Here is an 11,405-nt window from a genome sequence, read left to right as displayed (position 1 = left end):
GGAATAAAAAGGGATGACTTTTATTTGCTCACCTTTGGAAAATGTTTTAAGAGCTACTGTAGTGAATTCCTACCCATTATATGCATATCAATTATTCATAATTTTCATCAAGGAAAACCAAGACATGCTATACTCATGCAGATGAAAGAAATATGTAATGTTCTCTCTCCCCCCAACCCCTCCTCCCTCTACACCTCATACATTTTCATTTTGAGATTTTTCTTGATCCATATATACCTGAATTTGGAAAATGTGTAGGGTTTATTAGTAATGAAACTACAGGGTTCCATCGTCCCGTCCCCCCCCCCTGATTTTTCATAGATTTATGGATCCATAATCATTCACGTCACGACTGAGGGAGATGAAGCTGGACACGGTAATAGCCCTTAAATCCCCTTCTCTAAGCACTCAGATCTTCGCTGTCAGCAAGATTAAAACGGTCAACAGCAGTCTTCATGTGTCTATATCCCACACGGAGCGCTCACAACAACTGGAGCTGTGGCTGGCAGGGAGAAAAATACAGAACTGCTGCTGTGCATGATAGTACTGAGATAAAGAGAGAAGAAAACAGGATTGTCAGCCTTCGTAGTGCTGACAAGGACTGGTGTTAATTCCTTAATCAGGTGAATGCACAGAAGGGAGAAGAGTAAGAAAAAATAGTATGTTGCAGTTTAACATGCGGAGACAATTTCCTTTCCTAAAGCATAAAGGCAGTGAAAGAGAAGCACCCAGTGTCCTCCTGGAGCCCAACAAGGGGAAGAATGACGAAGGCATGCATGTAGATAAGCAGAGTGGCTTTTCTGCTACTGCTCCATTGAACTCCCAGCCCCTGCTGCTCCTGGGACCTGAGGGGAATTACAACTATTATGTGGATGATGAAGATGAGGAAGAGGAAGAGAAAGAACAAGAACAAGGAAAATGGCCAAGTGGAGACATATTTGATGGAGAAAAAAAGCCCTCATCATCCATTCCTTGCTCCCCTGTGCTTTCCTCTGGAGCCCTGGCTAAGGCTTCCACTTCACCTGTGCTGAACATCAATGTTGGTGGCCAAAGCTACCACCTCACCTACCAGGCAGTGGCCATCTACCCCAAGACGCGCCTGGGCCGCCTGGCTACCTCCACTGACCGTCGCTGCCAGCTGGGCCTGTGTGATGACTACGCTGCCCAGGTAGATGAGTATTTCTTTGACCGGGACCCGGCTGTCTTCCAGCTGGTGTACAACTTCTATGCCTCGGGGGTGCTGCATGTGCGGGATGAGCTGTGCCCCCGTAGCTTCCTGGAGGAACTAAGCTACTGGGGCGTACGGCTCAAATACACACCTCGTTGTTGCCGCATTTGCTTTGAGGAGCGCCGTGACGAGCTGAGCGAGCAGCTCAAGGTCCAGCGCGAGCTGCGCTCCCAGGCAGAGGCTCAGGAGAATGAACAGCTCTTCCACCACATGCGTTACTATGGTCCCCAGCGCTGGCGCCTCTGGAACCTTATGGAGAAGCCCTTCTCCTCTGTCACTGCTAAGGTGATGGCAGTGGCCTCCAGCTTCTTCGTGCTTATCTCCGTGGTGGCCCTGGCACTCAACACAGTGGAGGAGATGCAGCAAGTAGACCATAAAAGTGGTGACAGCCGGCCTGTCTTGGAGCACATTGAGACCCTGTGCATTGCGTTCTTCACACTGGAGTACCTGCTGCGTTTGGTCTCTACCCCAGACCTACGCCGCTTTGCCAGCAGCGCCCTCAATGCAGTAGACCTTATTGCTATCCTGCCCCTCTACCTGCAGCTGCTGCTCGAATGCTTTGCTGACGACGACCAGCCCCGAGGTCGGGGCTCTCAGCATGAGCATGATATCGAGAAGGTGGGACGGGTGGGCAAGGTGGGACAAGTGCTTCGCATCATGCGCCTCATGCGCATCTTCCGCATCCTCAAGCTGGCCCGCCACTCCACAGGGCTTCGTGCCTTCGGCTTTACCTTGCGCCAGTGCTACCAGCAGGTGGGCTGCCTTTTGCTCTTCATTGCCATGGGCATCTTCGCCTTCTCTGCCATGGTCTACACAGTGGAGCACGATGTCTCCAGCACCAACTTCACCAGCATCCCTCATGCTTGGTGGTGGGCTGCCGTAAGTAAACACATCTCACCTTGCTGGATAGCCAGTGACCCTTCCTCCCTTCCCATTTCCTTCCTTGCTAGTGTTGATGACAATCTTGCAAACAGCAGGCTCAGATCAGTGAACATCTGCTCTGAATTCTGAGCTTACAGGACATATGCACTCACTCACGCACACACATGCATGCACTCATTCACCTCTGCTGTAAGCTTAAATCAAGGCTTAATCAGGCAGACAGTGCTGAAATTTCTGTCCAACCAAATACAGACAGTACTTGCACTTTCAGAGAAGTGGGCAAAGACAGGAAAGAAAAGCATTTCTCCACTTAATCCCATTGTCAGTGTTGCCAAAAAAAAAAAAGTGGGGTGGGGGTGGGGGCGGGGGCAAGGACACACGACCCAAAAACTTTGCATCAGGCTAGCTGCTTGCAGGTGGACACAGGATTTTCTTTCTTGTTCTTTTTCTGCAGATCTACCATGACCCATCATACAACTGTAAAATGATAAGACATAGTTTATTAACTATAGTCTGGTCACTCAAACTTGTAAAGCCAAAGCCAAAGAACTCTGGCCATTAAATACGCATTAGTACCAACAGCTGTTTTACACAAGAGATTGTATTCTGTTCCTTAGGTGGCACGTCTAAGGCACATATCTGCACCCACACAAAACACTGGAGGTTATTTATACCGTGCTAGACTTGGAGAGGAATAAATACAAAAAGAAGCAGAATAGCTCAAGGGGTTGATAATGGGATAAACTGCTTTCTACATCTGGGTCACTGGTTTGAATTCCACATCAGTCAGTGCTGAGAGCTGGTTAATGTCACCTTGAATCTCTTTTTGCAACCTCTGCCAGAAAGAGTGTGATATTAGTCCCATCCCAGGCACTTGGAGTGAGGGTAACCGGCTGAGTTTCAGCTGACAAGCCTCGGAATTGAAGACAGAATGACCTTGTTTCTAGAAACTGCCAATGGGTTAGCGCTGTAAGGCATTTGGGCATATCTTGAGAGGTACCATACTGTGTAGGTGGAGGAGTGTTTTCAAGGCAGCGTTTTTCAGACATAAAGATTTAGCTGAAAATAGAGAGCTGTGAGAGTTTAAAGTCCTCCACCTTGTTTAAATGCTTCCTGACTCTGGCAATGTTCTGGCAGAACTGTTCCAGCACCCCAACACGGAATTTGCCTCTAAAGGGTACAGGAAGCAGTTCAGCTCCAGATCTGGATTGCATTAACACCCATTCACTTGGAGAGGGCTAACCAATACTTCTTGAATACTGTGAGATCAAAATGATAGTTATATTCTTCACGGTAAGCCGCGAAGACAAAACAAATACTTCTGGGTTTATCAAGACTAGCAGACAGTGGAGAGGGAGCTGCAGTAACTGAGTGCTTAACAGGTACCTTCATGCACAAGTATGGCAGTTCCACAATCACCACGTTTACAGCAATGTTTTGGCAGGCAGGGGGGTGGTTTTATCAAGGGCACTGGTAAGAGGGAGATGATGATCCCTGCCTGCACTGCTGCCTGCAGCATTTCAGAGCTGGAAGACCTACATGTGCATACCTACAGCAGCCTGGAACAAATCAGAGGGTAGCTAGATGCTGCAGGTGCTAAGAGAAGGCAAAGGGTCCATGTCTTGGCTGTCCATAATTCTAAGGCTTGTTCTAGTCTGTCATCATGTACATTTCATTTTGCAGCAGCTGATGCTGGCCTCTCAAACCCATGTTTATAGCAGGTTCCCAGCAGTTTTTTTGACCCCTAGACCTGGCTATGGGTCTGGCTATGTCCAAGTCACTTCCTTGGGGAAGGAAGCCCATGCAAATGGACCGGAAAGCAATCAGGAGATCTTCCCATGCTGGTTGATCAGCATACACACTGGATACACTGAACTGCGTGTGGGGCCCACAGGAGAGCAACCCCAGCCCATCCAAGGTCGCTTCTCCTGGCCAGCCCGTGGCCTGCACCTCTGGTTCAGTGAGAGCTGATAAGATGTGGTGGTTTCAAACGTATGTTTGTTGTGATTCAGTGTGTAGCATTAAAACTGGCCCTATAGACAGAAGCAGACATTTATAAATGTAATACATATGTACACGTGCTGAATATCCTTTAAGATGGGGCATGTGAAGGAAGGAAAAAACAGTGAATAAAGGGTTGGGTAATGTGACCTTCAGAGGCCAACTTTAAGCGCTATACACAGGATATGAAAAAATTTGTAGTTCATATATTACTACAGTAAGGATGCTAGCTTTATTTTTTCTTTTGTGAACATACAGGATATATGCAAAATCTTTAGGACTCATTTCTGCAAGCTGGTGACACCATAATCATTTAGATACTCCTAAGAAACCTGTGTGACTAAGTGAAAAAGGCTTATTCAGTTGAGCAAGTGTCTCAGGAAGAGATGCTCTAGCATGCACATTGCAATTCCAAGGCGTAAAACTCTTTTTAAAGCCTATTCATTCTTTAAGAGTAAAAATTAAGATACCCGGATCACTCAAATTTCATTAAAATCCAGCAGTGTTCACAGTCTGACACACGCACAGAACAGAAGTATCTCTCTCAGACTGTCACAGGCGATGTAGAAGACTATGCCAGTGGAACAGAACCTTATCACAGGATAATGGTTTTGTCCTGGCTGGTAGAGATAAACATCTTGCCTTCATCTCAGTATTTATTTTTGGAGATATTTATCCTGTATTATCATTCAAATCCAGTGACTTAATTTCCATTAAACCAAGTGACTAATCCTTTTTATTCCACAGGAAGCACCAGGTGCATCCTACAAATGTGCTTAGCCAGTGCTGTCTCATGTACCCTAATGCTTTCTTCATTTGAAATAACATTTTATTTAGCATGTTAGAGGATGGCAGGCTGCACAACGTGACCTTCCAAAGACTTACATCAGTGCTAAAGCCACAAGGGCATTACAGTGAAAGTCCTACTGCCTGTGGTTTATTTCTGCCAAAATTTTATATTACTGTTTCACAGATACACACATTGTGCTAAGATACTGTGAAAAAAGAAGTATTAATTGGCTGAAAAATATCCCTTGCAAAGTCTAGGAAGTGTCAGATGGCAGAAGCCTGCAAGTTTTACCTGCCAGAGAAAAATAAGTTAAATTTATTAAATGTAACAACTATAAACAATCAAGGTGTGTGCAGTAGAAGTATATAAATTAGGAGTTATTTTATGCTGGCTGTTTGGGACTACATCATTCATATGTAGCATCCCCATAAGCAAACATTTTTTAAACTAATTTTTACAAAAAAAGTATTGCAGTTCTTGGTATAATACTGGGTCCATATAAAAGGCAGTTCCTTCATACATACATAGGCTAAAAAGAGAAAACCCTGATGGCTAAGAAAAAAGCCTGTGGAACTATGCAGAAACTGTGATGGCAGAATGTACAGATTCATATAAAGCAGATACACTAAATACCATCAGTCCCACAAAAAACATTTTAAACAACTCCCAAACCCTTCTTCAAAGGGGAATTGAGCAAAAACTTCTCACCTGTGTACCTGTCTGTCAGTTAAAACAAATGGGAATATTCCTTACTGAAGGCACACATACACCTTACTTCTGTAACCTCTGACACACAGCTGAACAGGGAGATCAAAAAATTTAGCACTTTAAATGTGTGTTGTGAGCATATGCTGCAAGCAAAAACTTTGAGACAATAGAGAAAGATCTTTGTTTTTTCCACTGTTCCTTGCAGGTATGTAACCTCTAAAGGGGATTTTATCCAGACTCTTCAAAGTCCTGGGTCACTTCTTCCTCTATTACAAACATTATATAAATATATCTCACAATTAGCTGAAGCTTTTCATGTGTAAAATATGTATGACAAACAATGGTAATACTCTAAATACAAACATCAGAATAAGTCCCAAAATACTGCGCTTTTACATACAATTTAGATACAGGGCATCTGTTCCAAGTGACACGATGACAGAGCATAGCTGCAGTTATCACTGGATTTGCGCAGTCAGGGAGCCATCTCTATCTGCTCCCTGCAGCCAAGCAAATCCACCTGCTGGAGAGGCTGGTGTGAAAACTGTTTGGAAATTCCCTCTGCAGGACAAAGCTTATAAAACTCCTCCTGAACAGTGTCACACTGCACTGTTGTCTTTCTGCTGCATGAGAGGGACTTCTTTTAATTGGGTTTTTTTGCATAAAATGGATGGTATGGGAAAAAAGGCAGCAGAGAGTATTTCAGTGCAAGTGCAAAGTGCAAAAACACTAACTTTAAAATTGTCCCCGATGCCTGAACATATCCATTTATACACTAAGCTGAATGTTGGTTTGCCTGTAGGTCAGCATCTCTACAGTGGGATACGGAGACATGTGTCCAGAAACTCACCTTGGCCGGCTGTTTGCTTTCCTCTGCATTGCATTTGGAATAATCCTGAATGGCATGCCCATCTCCATTCTCTACAACAAATTCTCAGACTATTACAGCAAGCTGAAGGCCTACGAGTACACAGCTCTCAAGAAAGAAAGGGGGAAGGTGGACTTCACACGGAGAGCCATGAAGAAAATATCTGAATGCTGTGGAGAAGGTGCAGCCCAGCCTTTGTCACAGCACTGACACAGTTTGTGCTGTGGATATTGGGAAGCAACAAAGAAGCTGAAGGAGAAAGAACAATAGATCAGCCAAGCTAACTGGGGATAAACTCAAAAGCCAAAAGTAACAAAAGTAGATGATGAAATCTGTTTAGCAGGGGGTTGTTTTCAAAAGAAAAGAGGCTCAGACTAAGACAGAAGATTCGTGCCCCGCCCCACCCCCCCCACCCCCCGGCTTTTCCAAGCACAGCAACTATCTGGAATGACATTCTCAGATTAACCACCCAGAAACTCTGAATAAGACCCACATGAAGATGTAACCCCCTGCTACTGATTAGACCCACAAAAAAGACCCACCATAATCAAACCAAAGGAAAACAAATTGCTGCCATTAAAGGCCAGCTGCCTCACTGCTGTCAAAGCAGTCTCAAAAATTAAACAAATAGAATACCTAATACACTGACTGCATTGCTGAAATTGGTTTTGCACCAGCCAGGAAAACAGCCCAGAGCATTTACCTGAATATTAGCAGCATCTATACTCTTTAAGCTTTCAGCTTGTTTCCACTGTCAGATAGCTATGCTTCACTGTTCCAATCTTATTTTTCAAATGCAGCCCTGCAAATGATTCCCATTTTCATACCTAAGCAAGCAACACACTGCTTTTAGTATTTCCATCACCACCACCTCTATAATCATCTTCCATTATACCAAGAAATAGCGAAGAAGTCTGGAGTCTGAATTGATAAGTGTCACTGATAAATTCTGAAAACATTTCCAAACCAAAACCTTCTTTACGTATAGGATTAAGTGATAAACTATATTTATTTTACAGTATTTAATGTATATGCTTATTGAATTGTTAAGACTAGTAATAGGCCTGTCATGGGACATAAGTGTTAAAGCAGCATTTAAAAAAAATAATCAAATGAAACATGTAATAGATAATATCTCATGAAGAATTTTCATACAAAGGATCTTATCGGCAGTTATTTGTAACTAATTATAAATATAATTTAAAGTCAAGATATTTTGTCTGGTACATACAGCCATTAGGGACACAATTTGGACACCTTAGCTCACCCCCAGTAGTACTTTACCTCCTAAGATTACTGAGCCTTCTTGCACAGCTGGATGCAATTTCTCATGCATCAGAAACTCACCCCAAAACCTATGCAATGAATTAACAAGAACAATTAAATTCAATCAGAATTTCGTGTATTAGTACACAGCATATCAGAAGTATTTTTATGTAAAAGCAGTCATACCAGTTTAGAAATAGTAACCTGAATAACAGATCTGAAAGGGTAGTTATTTTATTGATACTTGGATAAAAATAGGGGGGGGGGGGGGGGGAAAGGCAACAAAAAGAAGCAATGGTAACAGTCACTGACTGATATGACCCATGTCTGTCATGCCTGCCAGCGCTCTTGCTACAAAACAGCCTGATAGCAGAGATGCATTTTTAAATTCTTGAACTTTCACGTTGTGTCTGTGCTACCCTGCTGAATGCAAATGGCTGCATTCAAATCTCAGAGCCACACTGGAGACAATGATGTGAAGCTCAGTCCTGGAACATCTGAGGGTGAAAAAGTTCGTTAATATTGCCACATCCATGCAAATAGTGTCAAGCATAAGGATGTTTCTCCTTTGAATGGTGAGAAGGTAATTAGTAATCAAGTTGCTCTTCTCATTCTCTACCTCCAGACAAACGTATCATAAGGCCATCTGTCATTTTGTTCTTTAGGAATGACAGTCAGCACTTTGTGTGCTGATCAGCTCTGTTTAAAGCTAAACCATGTCTTTAAGGCAGAGCTGAGCTCTGGGAGTTGAATGGGATAGATGTTTGCTGTTCTGGACAATGCAGCAGGCACAATCCTTGCGCTCACTGAGAAGAATAGCGGCTTTACTTTGGCTCTAGGGATGCTATGAATTTGCACGGCCCTTCTGCACAGCAACAGTTCAAGCAGCTTCCTGAAACCACAGAAGCCTCTCCCCTAGACCTCTGCTGCAGTTCAACAAGGTGGCAGGTTACAAGCATGCAAAAACGCAAGTGTGCTTTATTTCCAAAGTGCAGCTTGGGTTAGATCCATTAAAAGGACTTAAATGTTGGTGATTACTCCACTTGCCAAGATATGCGACACCCTAATTGATTCTCGTGTCTGAAGGAATCAGTACTTGCACATACCACGCAGATGGGAAGCAGATGCTCAGCTTCGCATGGCAGGCTCAGCACCTTCTTGCCACCTAGAGAAACCCAGAGCCTGAGCACTTACTCTGTGGGGGCTGGACCTCCTCACCGCCTCAGACTTGACACAAATCACCACCCTTCTTTCCACCCCACCTGCCTCACCTGCAGGACCCATTCAAGTAGATGTTCTTCATGACACATAAGGGAATTGGCTTTCCACACAAAATATGAGTGGGAGAAAAGGGACTGTTCTCTCTTTTTATCAGGAGTCAGAATCAAACATCCTCAGCGAGTGCTTTCTTAACTGTCCAACAAGATTTTAATGCACAAGTCCTTACTGTTTTAATACAGCTGTTTCAAATGAACATTTCAAATGAAACAGTCAAATGGCACACATGACGACATCCAAAAACAATGCAGGAGAGCTGTGACATTGGTGACTTGAATGTCACAGGGCTTCAACAATCAAAAGATTTCAAAATAATCAGGTCAAGGGAAAATATGCTTAAACACAAGAAAGATGGGAAATACTATTAAAGCTGAAGTAGACAAGACTTTTTTGTATGAGATGTTAACCTGGCATAGCTAAGGTTTTGAGGAAACAGGGTGAAGGATTCTCAAACCACTGAGAAATGAGAAACCTCACTGAATGTGGACGTGCTGAAGTCTTCCATTTTAACTAATTACAGATACTAATGAGCCCCAGAGGGAAAAGGAAAATATATTCTACCATTACGTACACATCTCTGGTAGACAAAGCAGCAGTCAGTTTATTTGGATGGCCTGGCTTCACTTTAGGACAACTACATGCTGTTTCATCTACTCATTTTAGCCTGGGAATTATTGGGAAAAAAAGACAAAAAGAAGAAAAAAAGACAAAAGAAAAAAAAATAGGGGTGATGGTGGTAGAAATCTGAAGTCTGTGCCTATATGAGACAGTGGAAAGAAATCCAATTAGAATATGCTTTTGCACAAATCCCTGTCTTAGAAGAACATCACTTTTTCAATGCAGTTCAGCAGCTGTTTGCTTTTCTTGTTCAGAAAGACAGCACTTTCAGGAGTAGCTACAGTAAACCACAGATTAATAGGCATCTGGTGCTGTTCTCAGGCTTCTAAGGCGAATAGTAACATTCAGTCTTTAAATACGTATAACTTTAAAGATAATAAACTAGGTATACTTCCAAGTAAAATAATGACTACCAATAAGCCTAGGAAGCAAAAATTGTCACCTTGCTTAAAAAAATAGCTTCAACTGTTTAGAACGTTGTATTTGTATGTTAGGTAAAAATATTTGATTCATGCTTATCTGCTATTTACAATACTTTTGTTAACTTCTTTATTCAGTAATAGATGAATTACATGCCAATTGACTGTAATCCAGCTCTTTATCTTGGATTGAAAAATGCAAAGGTCAGAAGTACTAGCTTTTTATGTACTTAGGTAATTTAATGGAAATATGCTGAGAAAAATTAAAACATTCTGCAGGTAGGTATGGAGGTAGATTATCAAGGTTTTTAAATAAAACTTGTCAAAGTGTAATTCTACTCTATAAAATGATTCTGTATTGTCATTCTAACTTCTGGAGCAGATTTGCTGCATTGATAAGTGAAAGTGTTTCGCCCCTATTAATAACCATATAAAACAAGTACCATACTTAAAATTGTTGTTCTTTCACTATCACTAATACCTGTTCTTCAGGCCATCATGTACCACTGCAACACTATTTCCTTCGCTGCTTCTGGCAGAGCAAACTGCCTGAAAAGCACTTCTGCTACCAGCTGGCAAAGAGCAGGCAGAACCTGCGCTGGCTGCAGAGCAAGCACAGCCAGCACTGCCGCCAAGCACGTCGGTCTGCAGAGGAGCTTCTCAATACCCACACAAGAACAGGCTTGCTCAGTAGGACACTTTTTTTTTTCTTACCAAAAACTACATGCGGAGGCGAAGGCATAGACTGCAAATGAATGCAACAGCCCACCCGTGACAAAGGCTGGGCTGCGAGGCGAGGTCTGTGATCAAACCCTGGTGAAGCCAGATCCATACGGATCAAAGGGACTCCGTGCTCCTCGAATCTGTTCTGCCCAGTGCTTGAGGGCCAAGCTGGTCTGACTTCCAAATATCTTAACATTCACCTATTTCTTTTGGGTAAACAAACTGGGGGGTTGGGGGAGGAAAGTTCCAGAAATTCAGGAAAACCCAGGAAGTCACCCACAGGTTGTGAGCACACGTCCCGCTGTGATGGGGGCTGCGACGCCCTTTCAGGCAGGGCAAGGTAGCCGGGTCTCCCTGGGGAAAGGCACGGAAAGGCATGGAGAACTGCTTACTGCTGCTGCCCTGAGGATACGGGCTGCCACATCCCCTTGTCTTAAAAACACATAGTGCCTGCTGCTGCCTGCTGCGTCAACTCCGCTGCACCTTCTTCAGGCGCAGCGCACCGACAGCCTGCAGTCCTGTCAGCGGGAGTGTCTACAAGAACGTGAAATTGTAGAACGTGAATCTGTAGCGTAGAATCTGTATCATCATAACTATGGAGTCTAATGCCGCATTTATTACACT

The 11,405-nt window shown here is 43.4% G+C and overlaps 1 protein-coding gene across 1 annotated transcript; it reads left to right on the top strand.

Moving 5' to 3' along the window:
- The first annotated feature begins 459 nt into the window (after window positions 1–459).
- KCNV2 (potassium voltage-gated channel modifier subfamily V member 2) lies at window positions 460–9,692 on the top strand. Its single transcript, XM_040580818.1, has 2 exons — window positions 460–2,107; window positions 6,412–9,692. Exons 1-2 carry the CDS (start codon window positions 662–664, stop codon window positions 6,685–6,687), a joined length of 1,722 nt encoding a protein of 573 aa, XP_040436752.1. The 5' UTR covers window positions 460–661; the 3' UTR covers window positions 6,688–9,692.
- Window positions 9,693–11,405: the final 1,713 nt, after the last annotated feature.

This window comes from Falco naumanni, chromosome Z, assembly GCF_017639655.2.
Source record: "Falco naumanni isolate bFalNau1 chromosome Z, bFalNau1.pat, whole genome shotgun sequence".
NCBI lineage: Eukaryota > Metazoa > Chordata > Aves > Falconiformes > Falconidae > Falco > Falco naumanni.
This window is presented reverse-complemented; position numbering and strand designations above follow the sequence as displayed.

Excerpts from the sequence above, each read along its gene's own strand:
- KCNV2 (XM_040580818.1), top strand. The coding sequence starts at position 662 with ATGTTGCAGTTTAACATGCGGAGACAATTTCCTTTCCTAAAGCATAAA. Across the intron at positions 2,108-6,411 it reads ATGCTTGGTGGTGGGCTGCC|GTCAGCATCTCTACAGTGGG; the intron begins GTAAGTAAACAC and ends GTTTGCCTGTAG.